General features: G+C 33.6%; 1 protein-coding gene across 5 annotated transcripts; it reads right to left on the bottom strand.

Annotated features, from left to right (window-relative positions):
* Positions 1 to 39: 39 nt before the first annotated feature.
* On the bottom strand, positions 40 to 27,593 carry LOC143235399 (glutamate receptor-like). 5 transcript variants are annotated; one of them, XM_076473530.1, is made up of 9 exons: positions 27,443 to 27,592; positions 14,718 to 14,835; positions 13,193 to 13,293; positions 10,976 to 11,066; positions 9,780 to 9,938; positions 8,296 to 8,440; positions 4,195 to 4,412; positions 1,670 to 1,944; positions 40 to 796 (listed from the first exon to the last, which is right to left on the bottom strand). In XM_076473530.1, exons 2-9 carry the CDS (start codon positions 14,751 to 14,753, stop codon positions 571 to 573), a joined length of 1,251 nt encoding a protein of 416 aa, XP_076329645.1. In that variant the 5' UTR covers positions 14,754 to 14,835; positions 27,443 to 27,592; the 3' UTR covers positions 40 to 570. The 5 variants fall into 5 exon arrangements, with proteins under 5 accessions (XP_076329645.1, XP_076329648.1, XP_076329646.1 ...); XM_076473533.1 differs by having other exon boundaries at positions 1,767 to 1,944; XM_076473531.1 differs by lacking the exon at positions 27,443 to 27,592 and adding an exon at positions 16,661 to 16,747.
* Positions 27,594 to 27,775: the final 182 nt, after the last annotated feature.

Below are 27,775 nucleotides of genomic sequence, written 5' to 3'. Positions count from 1 at the left end.
TTTAGTATAAAGAAATACAGAAACAACACTTGATTTATAGCTAATTTTGGGACTTTATTGTTTTGAAGTGCCGGCATTGTACATTTATAAAATAGTTCTCAAAAAACAACAACATTTTTACAATATTTGTAAACATTTAGAATGTTTCGTGTTTACATATACACGGTTTTCTACCCACATATACTACTGATATTACTACAATTCTACACGGACACTATTTTGTACCCACATATACTACTAATACCACTACTCTTAATTTAATGGTATACTGCTGGATAATTGTTACTTCACTTGGATTTAGAACATGATAAAATAGTTTTATTTTTATAGCAAGTCTTATCAGGCTCAGATCTGAATTTACGTGAAGTGCCAAAAAAGGATCCTATTTCGTTAGCCAATCGTAGCTAGCCGTGTGCAATAAAAAACTTGATAAAACCCGATAAAGTAATGGAATTACACAAATACTAGAAAAGTGTTATTTTTAGATAAAGTGTAAAACATAAGATTTATAGCTCTCCTAGTGGGTGTTGAAAGAACCTCTTCAGAGTCTACATGTTCTTCTCAGTGTTTTCAATCAGAATTTGAAGAATTTCTGTACACCAAAATTTCCATCGCGAAGGAAAGAAACGACAGAAGAATTCCGCTCATCCAAAGATAAAAAACGCCTTGAAAATCTGTAACAGTCATGACCTTTACACTGGCGGTGGTTTTATATGTGTATAGACATTTTCTGGAATTCGATGTACGGTCCATGACCCTATGCTTGACCACTCCGATTGGATAAAAGCGAGCAACCCTAAACATATATAATAAAAACACATTAATTTTATATCAACGTTAGTAGAACGAATTGTATGGAAAATCTTAGATTATTGTAAAATGGTATAACTAGTTCAAGTAGTTGAACAGTATTGTATCTCAAATGCTGGCAACAAAAATGTAAATTACTTGAAAATCTTCAAGGCCTCATGATTTTATCATGAAACCTTAACGACACCACAACTGTACCTTCGACCAATAGTAGTTATCCATTACGTTTTATTGGATAATTTTGATTCTGTTTATAGGCTGGCGTTTGTTGCTGTTCAACAGATCGTGAAAGGAAGGTTTGTTTTTGTTTGTTTGTTTTTGAATGTCGCACAATGCTGCACGAGGGCTATCTGCGCTACTCGTCCCTGATTTAGCAGCGTTAAACTAGAGGGTTTTGGTCTGTTTTGAATTTTGCGCAAAGCTACTCGAGGGCTATCTGAGCTAGTCGTCCCTAATTTAGCAGTGTAAGACTAGAGGGAAGGCAGCTAGTCATCACCACCCACCACCAACTCTTGGGCTACTCTTTTACCAACGAATAGTGGGATTGACCGTAACATTATAACGCCCCCACGGCTTTATAGGGGGCCTTCTTATCGATCTGGTTCGTTAAAAGGAAAAAAAGAGGCAGTGTACCGTAAGTTTTAAATATACCTAATGATTACACGTGTGTTTCCTGGTGTACTGACAATTATTTTCGTTGATAGAAAATTCCAGTGTTTGCGACCAATTATTCAATTAAAAAAACAACAACAATATACTTCATTTTGTAGGATATTACATATCACATTTTAACACTTGTTGGAATTTAAGTTTAGACACACTTAACGTATTCTGACTATTGGTAAAGCACAAAAACAACCTTTTCTTCACTTCTCTTTGAAGCGTATTACTAAGATTTTTTCTCATGATGATGACCATATTTTTAGGAAAAAAGGTGTCGCTGATGTAATACGAACATGTCTTCTTCTTCTCGTAACGTTTAGCGAGCCCTCCAACCAAACTGCTTACTTCTGTAATGACAATGTGACTGCCATGTTCTACTTTATCCAAAGTTTCTTCAGAGAGGAGATCGTCTAAGGGGATTTTACCAGAAATTCTCTTCCATATAGCTTTATAAGTAGGATGAGACCCGCTCTGTTACGTAATAGAATAATTCAATAAATAAATATTTATATAAAGAAATTCAATAGGACTAAGTTATCAAAAGATTATTACCTTATTTGGTACCATACAATTCGTAAAAATAAAATAAATAAACGTTTGTTTGTAATCGGAATCAACTATTCCAGATTTTATGAAATTCTTCACTCGAAATAATTCTGATTAATAATAAAACTGAGAGTTAATCACAAAGAATGAAAGGTGTTAGGTTTTGCGACATTCATTGTGAACTCCCCACACATTTTACTTGTGTTTAACGCCCCCAGTGACAAAGCGGTATGTGTGCAGACTCACAATGTCAGAATCCGGATTTTGATATCTGTCGTGGGCAGAGCTAAAATAGTCCTTTGTGCTTAACTTCAAGGAAAGAAATAAGTTCTTTTTTTGTTTTTATCGTAACCCTACATAATGAATTTTCTGTGCTCTGCCCATCACGGGTATTAAACGTCGTTTCCAGCGGTAGAAGTTCGCAGACATACCGATGTGCCACTAGTTAGAAAGAAAAGACAATAAACAAATTGTTCTAAATATATACATTTAAATCTAAGCCAGAGATAATAAAGATTTTATTATAAATATTGGTTCACTCTGTTCATGTAGTATTTTATTTATGTATAATAACCAGTGATTCCGCCTGGAACTGCATTTAAAAATCTTGTTCGTGATTTTCAAACAGCCCAAGCACACATGTATAAAAGTATGCTTTACTACTGTATAGCCAGAATGTTTTATCCTATAAAAGTATGCTTTTCTACTGTATAGCCAGAATGTTTTATCCTATAAAAGTATGCTTTTCTACTGTATAACCAGAATGTTTTATCCTATAAAAGTATAGTTTACTACTGTATAACCAGAATGCTTTATCCTGTAACTACTGTATAACCAGAATGTGTATGCTTTACTACTGTATAACCAGAATGTTTTATCCTATAAAAGTATGCTTTACTACTACTGTATAACCAGAATGTTTTATCCTATAAAAGTATGCTTTACTATGCCAGAATTTACTACTGTATAACCAGAATGTTTTATCCTATAAAAGTATGTTTTACTACTGTATAACTAGAATGTTTTATCCTATGTATAACCAGAATGTATGCTGTAAAAGTAAAATACTGTAGTGTTTTATCCTGTAAAAGTATGCTTTACTACTGTATAACCAGAATGTTTTATCCTATAAAAGTATGCCTTACTACTGTATAACCAGAATGTTTTATCCTATAAAAGTATGCCTTACTACTGTATAACCAGAATGTTTTATCCTATAAAAGTATGCTTTACTACTGTATAACCAGAATGTTTTATCCTATAAAAGTATGCCTTACTACTGTATAACCAGAATGTTTTATCCTATAAAAGTATGCTTTACTACTGTATAACCAGAATGTTTTATCCCATAAAAGTATGCCTTACTACTGTATAACCAGAATGTTTTATCCTATAAAAGTATGCCTTACTACTGTATAACCAGAATGTTTTATCCTATAAAAGTATACTTTACTACTGTATAACCAGAATGTTTTATCCTATAAAAGTATACTTTACTACTGTATAACCAGAATGTTTTATCCTATAAAAGTATGCCTTACTACTGTATAACCAGAATGTTTTATCCTATAAAAGTATGCCTTACTACTGTATAACCAGAATGTTTTATCCTATAAAAGTATGCCTTACTACTGTATAACCAGAATGTTTTATCCTATAAAAGTATGCCTTACTACTGTATAACCAGAATGTTTTATCCTATAAAAGTATGCCTTACTACTGTATAACCAGAATGTTTTATCCTATAAAAGTATGCTTTACTACTGTATAACCAGAATGTTTTATCCACATAGATTTTATAAGTCAACTATTGGTCGCCCTAGTGGAAAGTGTTCGCAAGTTTAAGGTCTACTTACTTCTTACTGTAAAATAGAAATAAATAAATAATTATACAGATGGCGAGTCGCTCAAGTAGTGCGTTTTCAAAATAGATTTTAAACTGGCACATACCTATTTTATTTTAATATTAAAATCACACGCCTGGTTTGAAATTATTGAACGGAATCAGTCCAAATGTTTCAACTTTGCAGAACTTCATTAAGCCTTTCTGACCTTAACATATACCCCCTCCTAAATAATCGACAAATGAACGTATTCTATTCGTTTCACTAAACTTAAATAAAAGTTTGTTCTTGAAATTTTAACTAGCACCAATGTGATAAGACACCTACTCACACGAAACAGTGCTTCCGCTGAACTTCCGCTCTCTAGTAGGGGCTGGACGTTTGGAAACCTTAAAACATCGTCTAAGTTCCGTATGTGATCGTTTTGTTTTTCGAGTAAAAGAGTAGATCGAAGATGGCCACCAAAACTTGCCATGAACACTAGTACGGCTAGCAACCAGGACGCCAGAAGTAGCCTCATGGTAACAAGCTCGGGAAGTCGGGTTAAACCTTCAAAACATGCAATATGAACAATGACTGGCAGTTTGAGCCAAAAGTAAAATATATTTATTTGATTAAAGTGTGGAGACGGCTGCAATAGCTACAAAAATAAACTATTATAAGATCGTACATTTAAAATAGTTTTTTCTTACCCCTTAAAGCTATTCTTCATTTCACGGATTTACAACGCTACAATATGGGGTTCAATTCTTTGCTGTGAATACAACAGGCAGCTCAACGTAGCTGTGCTTTGCTACAAACAACCAGGCAGCCATTCGAATCGTCTACAAACTTTTATCTTCAAAAAGTGGTTTCATGTCATTAAACTCCAATAAGTCTGTGTATATATATAAATGTTATATAAACTGGTTGGTCAGGTGGTTAGGGCGCTCGAATCATAATTGAATTCTCGTCACACCAAATATGCTCGCCCTTTCAGCGTTATAATGTGACGGTGAGTCCCACTATTTGTTGGTAAAAGATGAACTAAAGATTCATCGAGTCTTTTACTATTAAATTAGGGGAACCTAGCGCAAACAGCGTTCATCTATCTTCTTGCAAATTTCAAAGAAACGAATATAAACTACAATTCAAGCTGGTTTCACTTCAACATATATATGAGTAACAAGACGTGAAATCAAACTGTTCTTTATTTAACCGGTTTCGCAGCAGCTCGGGCTAAAAATTAGTAGAAACAAATTTAAGTTTAAAATTTTAAATAAAACAAAAGTTTTATATTTTCACTTTACATGTTCTAGTTTATTTATTATTATTTAAATTTATCGGGCCACAAAATAAATTATTTTCATACCAACAATTCAAAACCAAAAGCTGATTGAAACGGATCGTTAAATTAACATTAAAATATTTTAGTTTGACCAAAAATCTGACTATATAATTCTGTACTGAACTTGAGAAAACTCTCGTAAGCGATATTTAAAAATAAAAGACAGAAGGTTCAGCAAGGATATACATTACAGCTTCAACGTTCCACACATCCTCAATTTACGTATTAAATAATTTCGTTTCTGTGGATGAAGCGTGGAGAAACGATGGCGTAACAATAAAAGCCGGTTTAAAAATCCAGAGGGCGTTGAATCACAACTGACACATTTTTAATTTCTAAGTAATTGCACAGGTTTGGTTTGTTTTGAATTTCGCACAAATCAACTCGAGAGCTATCTGCGCTAGCCATCCCTAATTTAGCAGTGTAAGACTAGAGGAAAACAACTAGTCATTCCACCCACCACCAACTCTTGGGCTAGTCTTTCACCAACGAATTGTGGTATTGACCATCACATTATAACGCCCTCACGACTGAAAGGGCGAGCATGTTTGGTACGACCGGGATTCGAACCCGCGACCCTCGGATTACGAGTTGAGTGCCTTAACCACATGGCCATGCCGGGCGTAATCGCACAGGAAATGTTTCAACTGGAACTACTTTTGATATGTTGTACATTGACGAACTAAATGTACCGTAACCACAATTACAATTACATTTTAAAGAAAAAATCACAGAACAATTTTCCAATATACCACCAAGTTTCGAGAGAAATATGGATGATAAAGAACAGAAAACAAAACTAGGTGAAAGGTACAACAATGATGTGGGTTTAACAGAAAGGTTCTTAATGTAAAATAAATAACAGAAATCTATTTAAAACATTTAATTGTCATTTTATTGTCAAGTAAACAAGATGATAGTAGAAGACAAAAACTGGAAAGACTGGACCTAACAGCATTTGCTTTTGAGATTCAATTAGGGCTTGAATTGTGTAAAGTTATCAAGTGGAGCTTCATTTTATAGCCGCCAGAGTCTCTTATTTCGATTATTTGGTGACATCACAATGCATGTTGACAAAACAAAGTAACTCAAATGTAGGCCTACTTAAACGGTATGAATTGTTAAGATTATGATAACTTATCTTTAAATTTACGTATATATTCTTAGACATTCTAAAACAGGAACGTTTTCACAACAGTTTCTTATACAATAGGAATGACACTCTGGTTCCTTCCTCTTCAACTCAAGTCCTGATTCAACTAGATATCTGATGAAATGTTAATTTTCTAAAATAAAAAGAATTCACTATTTTATTTCCTTTCTATTTTCTAAATGTGAATCATCCATGTGAAAACGTGTCACGTAGAATGATTTTCAACCATCAATCCTTGTTTTCTAAACTTGAAACGTTCTGAGAAAGTTGAAAATAGAGGTTTAACTATTCAGTCATGGTAGAAGTAAGAAAAGGTATAGGTAAGCCTTTTTTGTCTGTATTAATATGCAAGACGAATGGCAAGTAATCTATAGTAACACAGTACTGGTAATTATGATAATAACAATCAGAAACAATCTGGCTACAGAGCAAGATATTTCTTATTTAGCCAGTTCCAAATTTCAGTCTCTAGATTTGTAGATATAATCAGTAATCTACATTCTCAAAATTACAAATAATAATAATTATCATTATCCCTTAACACTCCTACGAAAAGACGTTTCTAGTCCTGATTTCTCCAAGCCCGTTCCCCTGGCTGTGGTTTCGCTAGATAATAGATAGGGACAGTGGGAATCTCGTTAATCCATTCATTAATGGATTTAAATGGCAATTTCATTTAAATACAAAATTATTAGCCTAATATTAATAACCTTTCAAGTTGCTCTGGGGCCTATTAGGCCCCACTTTTCGTAGGAGTGTTAAAGTATTCCAGTGTAACCCACAGGTGACTCATCATGTGCGCCGGACCAACATTTTATAAGAGTAGCTGAAGAGCTTTTTAAGCTTTAACTTGCACTTTAAAAATTGTTTATATGTAATTAGGCAGAGACTTATAGTAATACGTATGAATCACTATAACAAGGCATAATGAATAACGTGTAATTTCAAAGTGTACCTACTTGTGTTTACATATAACTATAGTGAGTAAAAGTGTCAGTGAGCACTTATTGTTGTGAATCATGGAGAGGTGCTTACAAAGGATTAATACCGTCAATAAGTTACAATGAAATTACCACAAAATTTAATCTCAAAGAACCTGAGTTTCTAGGAGAGGTATGCTCTCAGAACCTCTCCAAAAAACACCGAGATGCTTTTCGTTCCAAAAGTGTATTTTGCACACTATTCTGAGCTACCTGACCAATGTAAACTTTCCTTGGTCAAATCAAGTTCATTCCAACATCAATGAAACTTTAGGCAGCTACTATAGCGTTTGTTACTCAGAATAGTAATACCAACCGAGGGGAAAACGAACCCCTGATTTTAGCATTGTAAATCCGTAAACGTACCGCTGTACTAGCGAGTGGCATTAAAAATAAAGAAAAATATAAAAAATAAAAAAGACTTAGTTACAGTGGTCTTTTTATGTAACATTTGAACTAAATTGTTATAGCTTGTAACAGAAAGAGTGATACATCTTGTGCCATTATAAAATAGCTTAGACCTACTTCTATATATTACTATAATCAACATTAAAGTCCTTGATAATAATGGATCAAAAATATTTTTAAACCCCAGATACAAAAAAAAATGAATTTTGCAAAAACGACACGAATCATTTTGAATAAAGCAATTCAAAACTATAAAAAATGAAAATATCAATAGAACATTTGTCTGTTAAATTTTTTTACTGTGCTGCACGAGGGTTATCTGCACTAACCGTCCCTAATTTAGAAGTGGTAGACTGGAGGGAAGGCAGCTAGTCAACATCACCTACCGCCTACTCTTGGACCATTCTTTACCAACAAAAACTAGAATTGCTCCTCACATTATAATTCCTCAACGACTGAAAGGGCGATCATGTTCGGTGATGGATTTCGATTCCGCCATCGACAGATTAGGAGTCGAGCTTCCTAAACATGAAATAAAAAGTTTGGAAAGTAAGTATTACATACCTTGGTTCCACAGGGAACGGTAGAAGTTCCACAAAAATGACAGAAATCTATAAATCGAACAACGTCGTTCTTTCTTGATGACACCCTCCATTATCGTTGACGTAACAGCCATTAGAAATAATGCACTGAACATGGCTAACCACACCTGAAAAACAGAGCAGCTATAATAATTATTTAATATGTCAAATAAAACAATAATGAAGCTACTTTATAAATTATTCAAATGGTATTATGTTTCACTTCGATTATTCTCAGAATTCAAGTTTCTTCAAGATTAACGTGATTTAATTTATTTATTTTTATATTCAAGTTTAAATATTAATTTACATTGTTAGAAATAGGTTCAATATGAAGGGTTTGGTTTTTACTGAAATTTAAGCTAATCCAAAAAATCTAACTAAATTCAAGAAAAGTTCAGGTGTTTACGAAAGCCAGTGATCAAATTAGGATTTGATATCATATTTGAACAGACCTCGCCGAGTGCGTTTGAAAAACATGTAGTTTTACATTTTTTTTTTGTTATCTAATAAAAGATATGACAAATTAACAACAGATTGAAGGGAGGCCACTTTTTGTGTCCATCCCCTACACAGACACGCACATAAATATATAAAAATGAGAGTTATGTTACCCCCTCTTTTCATATTTTCATCCAATTCTACACGTGTTCCTTCAATATTCTTTTACTCATGAGGTCAAAATGAAATACAATAAACAAAATGCAAATATATTCCTAATAAAAAGAAGACATTTTATATGTGTTCAGGTGAAGTGAATACATGTTTGAGTTATTAGATAGACTCGCTCAGTAACAGGACATTTGTTTACGATATTAGTTACAAAGTGAAACTAAAACTCTCACCTAACCGAGTCTTTGTAAAACAAAACAACGTGCCTGAGCACGAGTAATACATGAAATAAAGACTCCTTATTAACGAACTAAGTACAAACACAATGTCCTCTTGCAGAATAGTTATTCTAGATTTCTAGAAATTGATTGTCCAGATGAAGAATAATTTTCAGACTATCCAAATACTGGTTCCTTAGTTTACTGTCCCCCCAGTGGCACGGTGACTTACCTACGGACTTACGACTTTAGAAACAGAGTTTTGATACTCTTGGTGAGCAAAACACAGACAGCCCATCATGTAGCTTTGTGCTTAAGTACAAACAAACAAACTTTCACTTATTTCGTCTTGTAACATTTAATAACTTTAATACCAACTACAGTGATGTAGATATTGGAGAAGCTAAGCCAATAGTTTCCAAGCTGTTTTTGTTGATGACACTCTAGTCCACTTACCTTGATATGCGCGATACTCTTGCTTCTGAAAGCAGTAGTTTTGAAGATTTTGTTTTATTAATTCCTTCTCGTTTTGTTTAAACTCCCAACACCCATACCAACTTGCCGCGACACACAGTTTGGAAACCACTGACCTGAGAGCTTTATCAAAATTTTACTATCTGATTCAAGCCCTAATAACCTTCCACTCAAACGCCGTTAAATAGCTGAAGATATTCTTCGAATTTTGAGGAACGCCAGTCAGAACGGTCAAGTAGTCCACATAGATGGGGTCTGTAAATTCTGATATCTGAGAGCGTTCGTAAGTGGCAGTGAAAGGACCCACAGCCAAGTCTGCCTCCTATAGGGGAAGAATTCATAATTAATAGTTTCTAATCGTTAGTAAATGTATTAGTATGCAACAAAATAAATATAATAACGATATTTTGTCGACGTCATGCAGATGTTTCTACTTAAACTTCTGAGGCCACAAGCAAGCATTTTGGAAACAAAAGCTAAAAAACAAACAAAATTAAAATACGTCCGAGAAAAACCAATGTCACAAGAGGTGTTATTTAAATGTACCTTTCTATCATTAGTACATAATTTTTATAATTATTTATACTGATATTCATAGTTCTTTCTTTGCTGTTTTTGGTAGACTTCATATACTTATAAATTATTAAAACTAATACGAATGGAGGATATTGCATAACCAGATGCCTCGCTGAATATCTCTATAAATTAGTCATGTTTATGCTTCAAGAAACCTGTCACACTCCTACCTCAATCTCTACACAAGTGACATGTTTACATTTCAAAGAATCTGTCACCGGCTAAGTTGCTCACGTGCATCATCTAAACATGTTGAAAATAAACAAGTTCTTAACATCGAAAAGCTGTTATTGATATTGTATACAAGAATATAGTGTTATATTTAATAATGAAACAACTTGTACGTAGATATAATCACAAATATCTACTGTGAAACTGGTTATGTGGTAATAGTAGTGGTGTAGTTTAGGAATGATGAATCCAAAAACAAGTTGTATTTAATTAACGCGTACATTTCGGTAAGAAACCACGACCAAGCCTTTAACATAAACATAATTAGTTCAAAGGTAAACATTTTGTTGAAAATAGTCGACAAATTTTCGAAATTTGAAGAAGATGTGTTAGTGTCATAACGAAGTGACAAAAGTTAACATGGTGGTCGGCTGGTAAGGCTAAGGAAATGGTAGAATGATAAGTTCTGGTCACTGTTAATAATGCCCTCTAGCAATCGATACTTTTAAAATTTAATGCAAATGTATTTATAAATGTTTAGTTGGAAATCGTTTATTTAATGATTATGTTAACAAGTCATAATTAGGCTTAGAATAGATGAGAATTCCTTACGTTTCTGTGGAGTAATCCAATTGCTCCAGAGTAGCTTCCATTCGGCAACCGTCCACCAGTTATACCGCTTATTGGTGTGACGTAAGTAAAGCTGAATAGAAATCATTGTAACTTTAAAGGCTTGAATTTACAATAACGTATATTGTTGTTTCTTTGGTTCTTCACGTAAGCCAGTGGTTCCCAACCAGAGGTGCTCGCACCCCTTGGGGGTGCGAGATAAAATTTGTTTTGGCCACCTTACTCTTTATTCTTAAATAAATAATTACTGTGAGGGGTGCGAGAACATATTAAAATTTTTGGGGGTGCGAGGCATAAAAAAGGTTGGGAACCACTGACGTAAGCCAATGCGACCTGCTAATGCATGCTTAGTTCTCAAATATGCTTTAACTTATGTTCCTTGTCAGTTTCATAATGCGTGTTTCTTAACAGTGACACCTTTTACACTGAAAATGTACTCAAATTGCTACAAAGACATATTCTAGCACATGCAGTATAACAGGACCACTGCGGCTAATTTGAATATAATAAAAACAAGTCTACGTTTCTGACAACTTCAAGCACGACATCTTGAAAGTGAACCCAGACTTTATTGGAATGTGAAGAATTATTCTTTACTAAGGAAAACACTGAAAATTAATTCAAAATAAATTGTGATTTATTTATTTTTTTACATTTAAAGGATATAAGTTACTTTAAAGTGGGTTTTCACATATTCATTATTGTTCCTTGTTATACTTGTTTGTTTTAAATATTTCGTTATTAAAAGTAGTTTCAACGTTCACCTCTAATCTTCTAGAGGTCCTCAATTGTAAATTGGTCACAAAAATAGTTCATTTAAGAAAGAAAATTTAATATTTTGAGAACGTCATATTGAAATATTTCAGAGAGTGGTTTTTACTAATGAGGATTGTTTGTTTGTTCTTGAATTTTGTACAAAGCTTTACCAAGGTTAGTTGCGCTAGCCGTCCCTAATTTAGCAGTGTAAGACTGAAGGGAAGGCAACCCGCCGCCAACTCTTGGGCTACTATTTTACCAACGAATAGTGGGATTGACTGTCACATTACAATGCCCCCACGACTGAAAGGGCGAGCATGTTTGGTGCAACGGAATTCGAACCTGCGACCCTCGGATCACGAGTCGAACGCCTTAACCACCTGACCATGCCGGGTCTACTAGTAACGAACCAGCGGTTAGCCTATATTTGCCAAAATACATATTTTATACCACAGAAGGTTTCTTCAACTGTTTTCTGATACTCGTACATAACCGCTAAAAGACGTTATTTTGAACTGATACACTAGAGTAAAATCAACAACACCCGCCTCCAACTGCGACCCCAAAGTTCGAAACACAGGACATGTACCATAGGCCTTGACATTCGCAACTTCACATGCTAACTCCCAAGCCGTATCTGGCATTTTTATGTTTCCCAAGTGGACTTGAACTACTTTTAAAAGTTCACCTAAATAAGTGGTTTTTCGTAGTTGCAGACCAATAGAGTTAAGCATTGTTTGTTGAGGTATTGTGCGAAACAGAAAATATCGATCATACATTTTAGAATATTCGACATATTTTTCTAGAAGTATCAAAACAGTGGAGAATTTTACAAAAAAAAGGAAGTATTACATTAAATAATAATGTAATGGAACTAATTTAAAAAAGTATTTAACTTACAATAAAAAGTAGGGCGCAAATTGGCCCTTTGATAGAGCTTTGAATTTCACAGATGATGAGTCGGGTTTAAGTAGGTGCGAAACCAAAATATTGCTCTCCTCAATTTAATCTCTGGTCAGTGTTCAAAATTAGGGACCGCAGTAAATAGGCTTAGTAACTTTGACATAAGTGTGTGTGTGTTTTCTTATGGCAAAGCCATAGGGCTATTTGCTATATCTACCGAGGGGAATCGAACCCCTGTTTTTAGCGTTGTAAATCCGAAGACTTACCGGAGACTTGACATAAATATGAAATAGATATATAATACAGTAAATTTACGAAACTAAAAGACTATTGTGATTATTGGTAGAAGTTGTCGAATAACAGTGAAATATAAACCATAAAAAATAAACAAGTAATTAGAAAAACACTGAGAGACTTAATTAACTAACCACAATGTCTGTTAGCCTAAAAATAAACTTTTTGACGATATTTTTTATAATATTAGATTTTTAAACCGTATAAATTTAAAACGGATTCCTTGTATGTACGTAAGAAATTTACCTATAATTCATGGACGAAGACAAATATTCAAATATTTCAGCCATCGGGCCACCAATTGTAACAGTTCCATTTCTGTTGAAAACATCCACCCAGGGAAACCACTAAAAACATAAAGAATAAAAGAGTATTAATATGTTTTGTTTGTTTGCTTTTTAATTTTGCGCAATGCTGCACGAGGGCTATCTGCGCTACTCGTCCCTAATTTAGCAGCGCAAAACTAGAGGGTTTTGGTCTGTTTTGAATTTTGCGCAAAGCTACACAAGGGCTATATGCACTACCCGTCCCTAATTTAGCTGTGTAAGACTACAGGGAAGGCGGCTAGTCATCACCAACCACCGCCAATTCTTGGGCTACTCTTTTACCAACGAATAGTGGGATTGTTTGAAACATAATAACGCCCACACGGCTGAAAGGGCGAGCATGTTTGATTATATGTTTTGTTATTAAGCACAAAGCTACATTAGGAGCTATCTGTGCTCTGCCCACTATGGGTATCGATATCCTGTTTCTAATGGTCTAAGTCAACAGACATACCCTGCGCCACTAGGGGACGTTACGAATGGATGTGTGTGTTTTTTTTTCTTACAGCAAAGCCACAATGAGCTATCTGTTATGTCCACCGTAGGGAAATGAACCCTTGATCTTAGCGTTGTAAATTCGAAGACTTTACAGCCTTTTCCCAGCCGGGAAGTTAAGTATAGTTGATACTGTTATCATTTTGTTTGTCCATAAATTATTTCAAGTGGTTTTCTTGTTTTACAACTAAGAGCAAACTATCCTACGAAAGAGAGGGTTTAATCAATTTAATCAAATTTTTCAAAATTTATATTACTTACACTGACCCCCTTTCTCGGGGGCTCAGCAGAAAGTCTGGAATTTATAGCGTTATAAATCATGTTTCGACACCTGCAGACAACAGATAGTCTAATGTGTATCTTTTTGTTTAACTATAAACAAACAACACAAAACCTAAATCCTTTGGATCTGCCTAAGCAGCAGTATTAATTGAATGACGTATATAAATTGTTATAGTAATTCTAGTCTTCGAACATGAATTGAGTGACGTATATAAGTTGTTATCAGAGTAATTCCTGTCTTCAAACATTGAGACTAAGAGCTCAGAATGTCTTTACAATACAGATTACACCTGACTGTAATCCAATCAACCAGCAAATGCCACGCAAGTATAAAGCCTATAAAAGTCGTCGCAGTCACTCGAGGCCCATCAGTAGCACTATAAATCCAGTCATAGCTTCTAGGATAAGTTCTGTATGGCAAGCTATCAAAGATATTCCATGCAAAACTGTGCAAGATTTTGGTAGGTTTGTTCATTTTGTTGCAAAATGACACAAACGCTACTTACTCAAGCTTTCCATAATTTTGAATAACAAACTAGTTAATCAATGTCACCCAACACCAACCATTTGCCTACTTTTGCCTATAAGATCAAAGAGAAGCGCTAGAAATTACAAACACGTCAGAGTAATGCCCAATTATCTAGAATTTGGAAAAATGAAAGTCTTACCTGAGCAACACCAACCCGTAAACCTCTGGAACCCATTGTACGTTCAAGGTTATTAAAATTCCACCTTTTTTTTCTCTCTTCTCTAGAAGATGGCAGAAAGCTATGCTCTCAGTAAAACCTGCAAATGAGACGATAACAGTGGTGCTTGCTTTATAACACAAGTTTTTATTAGTAAAACGTTTTAGTCAATCAGTTTCAACGCTGAAAAGTGTCGGTGTACCGAGATTCAATAGCTCTCATATAAGAAATAATTACCTAGGAAGTTTTTGTTACGTTTCTTTCTGTTTGTCCATTTCGAATTTTAAACCAATAATGCGTGGAAAGAGCATTACAGGCTATATTTTTCTTCCCAGGAGTAAGTGATCAGATAGATATAATTTTATCTTTTAGTGGAGTTAGAATGTTTTGGTTTTATTTGCTATATCTTTCCGTCCATAGAATTTTAAAAAAAAAATTGAAGTAACGCTGTGTGTTTCTCTTTAAAACAGAAATTCGAGGATATACAAAGAACCTTGTCTCCTAACCTTCTCTTGGTACTGACATATTCAAGAAGGGTATTCAATTTTATTTCAGAACATTAAATGGATAAATAATGATACAGGTATTTAAAAACTCGATGCCAATAGTAAGCTACATAAAGGTCACATTTTCCGACTAAAACAACGAGAGACATTGTATTGAAACGATATTATACAAATACGGTGGTAATTCGGAATTTCGGAAGATAATTAAAAACTAGAAGTTCCAACATTCGCACACAAGTACAATGTATCCCCTGCCCCTCATTCAAGTTATTCTTCAGAATGCAATACATTTGAAGAGAAAATGGTATTCAAGGAAAGGGGCCGAAGCTACAACATACATACATACATCAGAAGGATAGTGTGTGTGCGTGTGTTTCCTTATAACAAAACCACATAGGGCTATCTGATGTGTCCATCGAGGGGAATCGAACACCTGATTTTAGAGTTGTAAATCCAAAGGCTTACCGCTGTCCTAGCGGGGAACTAGAGGGATAGAAACCAACGAATTATTAACTTGACTTATTTATAAGAAAGCTGTATTATAACTTACTACATTGTCACTTGTATTAATGAATAAATGTAGGTAAATAGGTACCAGTTTCGATTTATATATATTCAAACATAATGACAGAAACTTTACAAATAATGTTTGGGCAAATGTGACCTATTTTTCAATGCACTACATTGAAATTCATGCACTATATAATACAAAAATACTGTTATAAATAGCCCCTTACAGTCCTGACTATAAGGTTACGTATAAATCGACGTGTGCTTATAAAATTGTATATTTTACTGTACTTATATATGTGTGTGTTTAGGTGTACCGATAAACCTTGATGGTGGTATTCCCGATTATTGGTATTAGATGTATGTTTATTCTGGCTAGATGACATGGATTGAACTGGACATTTTCCATATGAAAGAAATTAATTTTAACAACACACCATTACACAACACTTTTCTGCTCGTTAGATTAAATTCAAATACTTTTTTTTCTTTAATAACATGGGCTAAAATCCGCAAAACTAACGTCAATACCAGAGGTATTGTCATGGCATTTCTACCAATCACCACGAAGACTCCTTTAATAACATTGATAATTCAATAGAGAAATATATTGAATATCACATCGCAAAGCTAACGTTACACGAGACAGTCCAGGTGCCTTTCTCATCCGAGAACGTGGTGGTTTGTCATATGTATCCTCAACATTACGACAGACAATGAGCGATAATACCTGTCGGAAACGCGATAATGTAATTCCTAACTGACTACGAACGAACGAAAAAATATCATACATTCCTCTTATTTGACAACTGCGTGTTAACTAAAGTGTAATTATCTGTTCTTCACCTCTATATTATATTTCAAAAATACGGTCTGTAAATTCATGTTGGTTTTTCCGCGAAAACGCACCTGAATATGATACGTTATTGGTCCAGTGGTACTCAGCAGCCTGGAAGGTGATTACTGTCTATTTCGCCCTTCTATACATTCACGACCTGAATAAATACAGAGTAAAGCAGTGTCACGTTCTATTACGTACAACTAAAGTAGAACTAACAAGCGTATATGTTTCAAACGTATATTTTATATAAAACATGTTGTACGTAGGTATTATCAGGTGGGGGGGGGGCATTGAAATCACTTGAATGTATGAAAAATGTATGTTTAAATTTGTCATACATTCAAGTGATTTTAATGGCCCCCTAATAACACGTAAGTACTAAACATTCTTTGTGAAACACATTCATCAACGAAAATATTTCGTATACGACATTGAAAGTAGTGTGTCTATTATCATCTCATAATATATAAATTCGAAAAAAGGTTTTCACATTGTAAACTACAAGAACAGAGAATCTGTGTTAGTGGAAATAAATATTTCAAATTACTTTTTATTAAAACTTCGCAATGCGCTGTCCGTGCTCCGCTCATCACTAGATGGCATGTATAAAAGCTTGCATAATTTAATTTGTTATGTTGGATCAAAGAGCAACAACTAAGCCTAATTTGACTTCAATTGAACTAATGTCAAGTTTAACTGTTAAAATGGTTATGTTCGCTGACGAAACTTATTGTGACTGTGTGTTTTTATTTTCTTTACAAATTGCCCCCCCACACACACACACAAACACACATACGTAGTGGCACAGCGGCATGTTTCCGGACTTACAATGCTAAAATCTACGTTTCGATACCTGTGGTGGGCAAGGAACAGATAACCCATCTCGTAGCTTTGTGCTTCACCTCAAACTAACAAACCTTCACAAATTTTATTTATTTCAAAACTATTATCGACTTGTCATTACTTTTCAAAACCTTTTATTGGGTGTCGTGAACTTATCTAGTATTTAGGTCACTTTACGTCCACCGTCCTGAATAAAATATTTAGAATTTGATCTTAATTTAGCAAAAAATATAAAAAAACAGTCACAGAACGACCAACTGTCGTTTATCTTTAGTATAAGTCGTCTTCACAAAACAGCACAAGGCAGACGATTAAAATATTCATAAACATTAATTTTCAGCTTTGTGAACTTTGAAGATTTGTAAGTGAACTGGTATATTTACGAACTTTTATTATGAACAACACAGTTTGAAATATCTAAATGGTAGTTAGTAAGTGCAGAAATATACAATGAATTATCTGTGTCTTGCTGACCACAGATACCAAAATCCGTATTTTATATTTCTTCAGACTTACCGCTAATCCACCGAAGAGAATTTTCTTAACATCCTGGACTTATAACAACTTGAAAACTAACATTTCAACCCGAAAATAAGAGAAATGAAATTATAAAAATAATTACACTAATTAAATATCAAATTAAAATAAACACTAATTAAATATCAACACTAGAATCCTCATTTCCGTGGTGCTTGATTTCACACAAACAAATTCTGATCTGTACATTATCAGATTAATATTACGCTGTACTTTGCAGGAGACAGGGCCTTTGCTGAAACGATATTTGAAGTTTGAAAGCAATCGGTTGTACCAAACGTTCAGCTAAAGTAAACAGTATCATGACTTGCCACATACATCTGCTATCAGCACCTCTCTGAAATAAATAAATAGTATTGCATTAAATATTTGTAAATTTACAAAAGTTGCTGTGCCTAAATGTTTCCGCTGTATTGTCCACACAAAAATATTGAAAGTTTAAACAGTTATTAAACAGCCTTTCACCGAGTTACCCTTTCTGAGTATTTGTATCCTACTTTTAGCGACCCCAAATATGATATATCAGGTTATCTCATAACTAATGTCCGAAAATTTAATACAGAAAGTACATCATCATTTCTGTTTTTGTAGAAGGCTTTAATGACTAAAATATGTAGCAGGACGTGTATAAAAATGTTCAGACAAACAAAAAAAACTAACCCAACTCCACTTTTCCAGCTAATTCATCAAATAAACCCTTATGAAGATAGATGTATCTGAGGAGCACATTTGGCATATAATGCTTTAGTTATCACCATTAGATTCCATCTAGGAATCGCTTGCGGATTCTTCAACAAGTATTTGAGTGAGTAGGTTGTTAGCCCACTGCACTGAGCCGTCCCTAATTTAGCAGTGTAAGACTAGAGGGAAGGCAGCTAGTCATCACCACCCACCGCCAACTCTTGGGCTACTTTTTTACCAACGATTGACCGTCACATTATAACGTCCTCACGGCTGGGAGGGCGAGCATGTTTGGCGCGACGCGGGCGCGAACCCGCGACCCTCGGATTACGAGTCGCACGCCTTACGCGCTTGGCCATGCCAGGCCACATATAATGCTTTATGAGATTTAAATTGGCAATAGTGCAGCAGAAATTACACAAAACATTCAAGGTGTTTATGGTGCGAGGTCTCTCAATGAAAGAAAATTTCGAAGGTGGTATCAGAAGTTCGGATCAGATGACTACAGCTTAAGAGGTGCACCACATTCAAGTCCTCCTGTTAAGTTTAATGATGACTTGCTGCTGGCTACACTTGATGAAGATTGTGCTGTAACAGTTGGAGAACTAGCACAGAAGCTTAATTCAACCCATTCAACAGTTCATTGTAATCTGCAACAGCATGGAAAAGGGTCTCCCATGATTTGACAGAAGCCAACCTTAAAGAAAGAGTGGACATTTGCAATTCTCTGCATTCTCGTGAACGTAACTCACAGCCCAAATTGGACCTCCACCCTAGGAAAATTTTCTTAAGCGCTTGGTAGGATATTGCTGGTGTGATCCACTTTGAGTTGCTGCCACTCAGTGTAACGATTACGTCAAACTTCTATTATCAATAGTTAGAGCGCTTGAATGTTGCACTGAAAGAAAAGAGGCCTGCTTTGATCAATCGTAAAGATGCTGTGTTACACCATGATAATGCGCGGTCCCTACAGCAAGGATCACATCTACAAAGATTGAAGAGCTGGACTGGAAAATCTTCCACATCCTCCTTATTCTCCAGACCTTGTCCCATCTGATTATCATCTATTCCGAAGTTTGCAGAACTATCTTGATGGAAAAGAGCTTGGAACACATGAAGATGTTAAAACTCTACCCTCTCTACATTCTTATCCTCCAAACCCCAAGAATTTTATAAAAGTGGCTTTCAGAAACATGTGAATCGTTGGCAGGAAGTAATTAATAATAATGGAACATACTTTAATAATAATAATAATAATAATAATAATAAATTTATTAAGCAATAAATTAGACACAAAAAATCAAATATCAATATAAAACCATCAACAAAGAGTTAACTCGTCCTGTGATGGTTAAACACATAATAATGTAAAATCAAAACTTACAAAATCAATATAAAGTTCCCAGAATATTATCATCAGTATTTAAGATCCATTGTTTTAAGTATTTCTTTTGATTAACACGATTAATAGAAGATCTTATACTATAGGGAATAAAATTATGAATACGAGGTGCCAAATAAAGATATTGATGAAGTGTAACTGTTTTACGTGGTGTGGGTACATTAATTGGAAAAAAAGATTGATGTCGTGTAAAATATGAAGTGACTTTAAAAGGCCTATTAAAAGAAACATGCAATGTAGATAAAGCTAAAAAATATAAATAAAGTTTATCATATGAAAGAGGGAGTTAAATTTACTGAAATCGGTATCAAGCCTATGAGTAAAAATAAGAGAGAAAACACTTTTTTGCAACTTGTGAATAGGAATTAAAAAAGTCTTATATGTGCCACCCCAAATTGAAATACAATATTGTAAGAAAGATTGAAAGAGAGCATAATATACACTTAACAAAATATGATAAGGAGCACAATGACTAAGTTCAAAATTAGCATAGAACTATATTTTAATTTATTAACTAAAGAATTAATATGAAATTGCCAATTTAATTTTCGATCTAAAATAATTCCTAAATATTTAACAGAGGAAACTTGAGTCAATTTGGGACACTTACAATTAGGGTAAGTATAACAATCACTAGAATGATAAAAAATAGAAGGAAAAGCTGGAATGACACCATAAAGGTTAAACTGAAGAAGAAAAGATTTAGATATATTTAAGGATAAGTCATTACAGAAAAGCCAATTTTAATTTTATTAAGATCACTAGAAATAATGGCTTCATTAATTAGATTTGGCTTACTATAAACAACAGCAATATCATCGGCATAGGCTTGGATATCTCCAAAAACTGTTGGTAAAGAATATCATTTATATAAATGAGAAATAATAAAGGGCCCAGAACAGAACCTTGTGGTACTCCAACATTAATTGTAAGCCAATCACTATAATTATTATGGATACAAACTGATTGCTTTCTATTGTGAAAGTAAGAAAAAAACCAATCAAAACAATGCCTCTAAAACCATAATAAGATAATTTATTTAACAATATTTTATGATTAACAGAATCAAAAGCTTTGGCTAAGTCAAGAAAAACAGCAATTGGATGAAGATCAGAATCCAAAGCTTCTGTAATACTTCCCACAAGTTTAGCAACAGCAACCTCCGTTCCAAGCCCAGGCCGAAAGCCAAATTGAGAAGGAGACAAAACTGAATGTCTATCAAGAAATGATAAAATTCTAATCTTCATAGATTTTTCAAATAGTTTAGAGAAATGTATTAATAAGGAAATAGGTCTATAATTCGTAAAATCAGAAATATTACCAGATTTATAAATAGGAATGACCAATGATAACTTTAAAGCATTAGGAAACTTCCCTTGAGTAAAAGATAAATTAATTAAAAAAGTCAAAATTGGTGCAAAAAGATTAGCATTAGCTTTCAAAATCTTAACCGAAACACCATCTACACCATTAGAAGCTGAATTTGATAAGGAGAAAATATTATTCATAGTTTCAGATACAGTAACAGGATATAGGTAACAAGAAGAAGAAGGAGCAGGAGGCATGCCCTGAGAACAAAATTTAGGATTGGAGCAAGTAGATTTAGCAACATTAACAAAAAAATAATTCAAATCAGATAAATCAGTAGTACCAAAATTACAAAATTTCTTTTTTTTTTTTTTAACATCAATAATAGAGTTAACAATATTCCAATTTTGTTTAATAGTTTTAGCATTCTTAAACAAATTATGATAATAAGTCCATTTAGTCTTACGGGTCAAGCTAACAACATAATTCCTTAAACACTTAAATCTAATCTTTAAATAAATATCATCAGGAAATTGATGTACTTTCTTTTTTTAACTTATCTCTTTTAATCATTAACAAAACCAATTCACTGGTAATCCATGGCTTAATTTTTCTAAACTTTCGTGACACAGAAACAGTAGTAGTACAACTTTGAATACAATCAGTTAACACTTCAGCAAAATTATCATAAGCAACATTAACATCAGAACAATTCATAACACAGGACCAATCTGAAAATTCAAACAAGAACTCAATTCATTGAACTTAATCTTTTGAACATTTGAGACATGTTCTAGATCCGATAAAATGTCTATACATAAAACAATTGGAAAATGATCGGTCAAAAAACTCTCAACAATATAAGAATAACAATTTTTAACAGTATTTCCACTAATTAAAAAATGATCAATACAAGAATTAGTAACATTGGTTATCCGTGTAGGAGAAGAAATAATAATACGAAGATTGTTCTCAGACAAAAACTTAAAATATGCATTCTTATAACAAACATCATCAAATGCCAAAACATCTATATTAAAATCACCAACAAGTATATTAATATCATATTTGTATAAATTCAATTCTAATGAAAGCTCATCAATAAATTTCAATACAGGCAATCTAGGAGATCGATAAACAACAAAGAGATTAAATTTCTTATTTTGAATCATACAAAATAAAATTAAAGCATCAGACTTAATGTACTGCACTTCTTTTATCATAGTCAGTATCTCAAATTTAACAAAACTGCCACTCCACTAGCCTTATTTAGACCAGAAGATGAAGAATAAAAGGAGTAACCTGGAATCGAAAAGGAAACAAATCCATCCTCAACAAACCAAGTTTCAGAAAAGCTATTATATGAAATTTAACAACGCTTGATTGTAAAAAAAACAAGAAATTGGTCAAAATTTTGAGTAAAACTTCGAATATTAACATGTATTAAATTTAAATGACCAACAGAAAAAACATTTGGTAAATCAGAAAGAGAAGACAAAGTTGGTGTAACACCAACAATATCATCAAAATCATCAGCCATTGCAGTATTTATAAATTATTAAGATCAATCAAGCAACGTAAAACAATGGGCTGAGTAGTTTCTGATTTCCTAATAAGAATATTACCATTCGATACCCAAAGAAATTTATAGCCAAGATCTTTCTGTTTTCGTTTTGCTTGCATGAAAATATCACGATAATATGGGGAGAGATGTTCGTTAACATAAACTGGATAAGATTCATTACAGACCTTAATATCATTAGTATTAAGAGAGCGAAATTTAGTTTTCTTAAGTTTAAGCAGATCAAATTTAATTTGCTTACGACAAAACTTAACAACAATCTGTCTCGGACTCTTATTTTCAGTTGTTTTCTTTCCTATACGATGAACAGTGTCAATATCTGTAGGAGCACAGTCAACCCCAAAAGTAGTTGTAATCTTCTCAACAACTTCTTGCAAATTCTCATCAGGCTTCTCTGGAATACCTCCAATCAAAACATTATAGTTATAAGAATATTGTTCCGCTTCACACATCTTCCTCCGAAAACTTGCCATCTCCTTCCACAATTCTTCATTTTCATGCTTTAATGTTTTATTTTCCTGTTTACACTCCTTAACTTCAGCTCTCAAAGTTGTGATATCCTCACTCATAGTTTCTACCTTCTCTGAATAATATTGAAAGGAAGTCACTAATTCTTCGACCTTTACTTTAATTAAGTGAAAGTCATCAAGTCTTGACAAAATTTCAGTAACTTTTGTCTTAAGCCACTTCATATCTGCCTCCCCCATATTTAAATCAAGCTCACTATTCTCAACAAGATTAACTGTCTCCCCTCTAACGAAATGGACACAGTCCTTCTTAATGGAGTTTCACTATTTAGGCTTAACTTTCTTTTTCTCATACAAAAATCACATTCATAACTTTTCCCAGTTTCATTTAAATATTCCAAATCCTGTTCAGTTAAGTTCTTACATCTTACTTTATAGATTAAATTACATTAAAAGCGTTTCAAATCCTTTCTGTTTTTCTGGACCTAAAATAGGACATTACTTAAGGGATGACCTGATATATTGTCCACATTATTCTCTCAAGATACAAATCCCTATTCTGACTCCACTAAAACTGATAACTATTGTAGACATGGAGTCAAAATGAAGTTCCTAACTGTAGGCTTGAAAATATAACATTTCCATTTTGATTCAGCTTGTTTCTGCACTTTTTCGACGATCCCTATTCTCTCTTTTTAAATTAACAGTTTTTACTAATATTCCTTTTTAAGTTCTTTTAAATCAACTCACGTTGAACGCATTTTAAGCTATATAATTGAATAATGATTAATTGAATAGTACATGGTTTATCAACAGTTTGCTGACTTCTTTTTTCACCCAGTCATTACTTGCCGAACCAGATAGCTTTATGCCTGAGGTTTCGTGTAAAGAAGTGTCGAGTACAAAGGCAGGCATTTATAACAACCTCGCATCTATTATATATTTAAAGTAACAACGTAAAATCAACTTAAAAAGAGCCATAAACATTCGAGTCGTGTAAAATAACCAACTGATTTGGATGTACACTTGTGCAACAATAATATGAATAATAACAATACAAGTATGGTGGATATATATATTTTTAATTTTATAAAAACAAATTAGGGAACGTTTGTTTGTTTTTTGAATTTCACACAGAGCTACTCGAGAGCTATCTGCGCTAGCCGTCCCTAATTTAGCAGTGTAAGAATGAAAGGAAGGCAGCTAGTCGTCACCACCCACCGCCAACTCTTTGGCTACTCTTTTACCAACGAATAGTGGGATTGACCGACACATTATAACGCCCTCACGGCTGAAAGGACGAGCATGTTTGGTGTGACGGGGATTTGGATTACGAGTTGAGTGCCTTAACCACATGGCCATGCCGGGTGTAATTACACAGGAAATGTTTCATCTGGAACTACTTTTGATATGTTGTACATTGACGAACTAAATATATCATAACCACGATTACGAGTCGAATGCATTAACCACCTAGCCATGTCGGTCCCGATATATACATCACCTAGTAGCTAGCTATAGTAATATAGAAAGTTTCATTGTTACAGTAATTAATGAAAAAGTCAAAACTACGAAAATTAAATTACTTCAAATTAAATTGTTTTTATTCCTACTTTGGCCAAATAACTTTAATTGTGTTATTCCGAGTTAAGGTAGGGATACTTTTTCAATTGTAAGTAACTAAGTTTTGTAGTTGACTTTCTTGTTTCATTAATTTCCGTAGCATCCAAACTTTCTATGTTACTATGGATAACTCGGTTACGTATATATCTAACCCTACTTGTCTTTATAAAAATTTAAAAAAAAAAGATATTATAGTTGTTTGTTTCCTTTTTATTAACTATAATGCATCAAATCCCTTCAAAAATGGTGGGAAGCCAAATCCTACCATTTTTGTATCCTTCATTACGTGCTAACAATTTTGCCGCCTGTAAATAGACATAATGAAAATACAGGGTTTTCTGGTTTCGGGAAACCAAACCCTATCATGAGAATATCTCCCGTACCTGAAGAATATAAAAACATTTTTTTTGTGTTTTTTTTTTCAAGCGTTGATAAGGTTGCACTTCCTTGTCATCCCGGCTTTCCTATTTGGATTTTACCTAGCTTGACGTCATAATGACGTTGATGATGTGTGTCACACTCATAACGCCATGCGTGATCTGATCCTACTAATTCCCTCCTTAACAGGCTTTTATATGGCGGAAACAAAAGCCAAAATTTAGGAACTATTTATACCTATGTTAGTGATTAAATTCACCTAAAATAAGAACAGGCAATCAAAATTAGGAAGTACAATAGGAGCAAACATGTAACTCAGACATTTGGAGACATCTAATGTGGCCGACCGACACTTGACTTTTACACCTATTGAGTTTTGTGCGCCAGTAATATCAAACGTGGTCGCGTATTTACCCAATCAGATTTTATTAATCATCATTACTTTTATCAACCTACCCTCAAATCTAATTATATGCCAAAACTAACGCATATATATGTACTACTTTAATTTTTGGTAGAAAAAATAAATCACTGGTACCCAAGACGAAAAGTTCTGAAAAAAAAAATAGACTTATAAGGTTTGTCATTTTCGCTGTATGCTTTAATGAAAATTTGTTGAAATAGTGTAATTTTGATTCACTCCATAAGCAGGTATATAGTTATTTAAGCGGCTTTATAAGTGAAATAAGCTTTAGTTTTGTTCAGCTAATACTGCGAAATTATTATTGTTAATATTCAAACATGTTAAAGAGGATTTTAAACGGACGAATTTTATGGCCGCCATTTTGTTTCATCGCGGTTCCCTATTATTAGGGTACCTCCGTAATTCAAATTTTGTCTAACAGTTGTGAAATCACTATTATTACTATCAATGTTTGAGTGGTTTTAACTATTAGAAAGGAAGGATGGGGTGTGGTTTCACGAAAAAAAAAAGTTTTTTATAGTGGTTTTCCCGAATGTTAATTTAGGGTTTAGAACAGATTTTTGTGCGATACCTATCCATTACCATAGTTTGTGTTGTTGAATAGTAAACGTTAGAGAGTTATCAAATGGGAAGTGTGTTATTGTTTTTAAATACAAGAACATTTGTATTTGGTATATTGTCGATTTTATCCTGTGTTATAAGTATTTCAAATAAAACTATGAAATAAACTAAATAGTATAAACAATTCATATGTAACTATACACAAGTCTTGTTACTTCATTTCATTTTCCATTTTACCGAGTTATGAACATTACGGAAAAATAATTTTAATCTCAGACATCCAGCCTCGAATTTCAAAGAATAAAATATAATTCAGGAATCCATATAATCAGATCCAGTCACACAAATTTCTCAATGGTACCAAACGAATTATCTTGGTTTCGAGGTTTGCACAAAGAAAAAAACTTTGCACCAAACACAACGCAGATAGTTCGTGAAAAACTCTTTTACGAAGATTCTCAAAAAGCGAGCTACAAATCTGGCATTGATTTATATTAGTCCTACTAATTACTATTCGTAACTTGGTAAAAATAAATAAATTTAAATTTTAGCGCATCTGATTATTAAATTTAAAACGTATAAATAGTCGGAGAATAAATTTGCACTCTGCAAGAGTGATTGTTAGGCCTACGTATTCGTTATTATATCCAGAAATGCGACAATGAAGTTTCACAACTTCACTAATTAAATAGTGACTTATACTGTAGAGATTTGGATGGGACATGACATGAATATACACGTATTCGATACAACAATCATTTCGGTCCAACGACCTGAAGTTCATGAGTTACTTAAGAGACCTAAATGAATAACTACAAAGTCAACAATTTTAAATATGTTTGTCAGTGAGATTACTTATATTGCTTTTACTTTCTAAATCTCGAATTTACAAACTTATTTTGGAATTAGCGCTTTTGTAGTTTAAATGCCGTTCACGATAAACAAAAACAAAACACACAACTCATAAATACTGACATCAAGTGTTTAATGAGATATTAATATCCTTTTGTAAAGATAAATATAAATATCTATACATTGACTTACCAAACCCCGAAGCCTACCGTAGCAAACTCGCGTAGAGAACATAGAATCTGAATATACACATCGTGGCACAGCCTTTAACTTCGAAACTTTGTTTCCATTCGTGTGATAATAGCCAATGAGAGATTGCGAAATATTCAAACCTAAGAGCCAAAGCGTGAGGTAAAAGCTCTTCATCTGCAGCATTTCAACGTGGTTTTTTACTTAGTATTTGAATTTTTTAGAATACAAGGTTATATTATAAGCCACGAATGTTAATTTCATAAACGGAATAAAGATTACACCAACATATTATAACTTTCATTGGCCTAGGACACACGAATAAATGTCAACTAT

This window comes from Tachypleus tridentatus, chromosome 12 (assembly GCF_004210375.1).
Source record: "Tachypleus tridentatus isolate NWPU-2018 chromosome 12, ASM421037v1, whole genome shotgun sequence".
Taxonomy (NCBI): domain Eukaryota; kingdom Metazoa; phylum Arthropoda; class Merostomata; order Xiphosura; family Limulidae; genus Tachypleus; species Tachypleus tridentatus.
The sequence above is the reverse complement of the archived record's forward strand: the minus strand, read 5'-3'. Positions and strand labels throughout refer to the sequence as shown.

Bases quoted from the DNA above. Each gene is read 5' to 3' on its own strand.
- LOC143235399 (XM_076473530.1), bottom strand. From the start codon at position 14,753: ATGGGTTCCAGAGGTTTACGGGTTGGTGTTGCTCAG. The intron at 8,441-9,779 runs GTTATTAGGGCT...TCTGTTTTTCAG, and splicing joins TAACGGCGTTTGAGTGGAAG to GTGTGGTTAGCCATGTTCAG. The intron at 1,945-4,194 runs GTGAGTAGGTGT...ATTACGTAACAG, and splicing joins CAGCGGAAGCACTGTTTCGT to AGCGGGTCTCATCCTACTTA.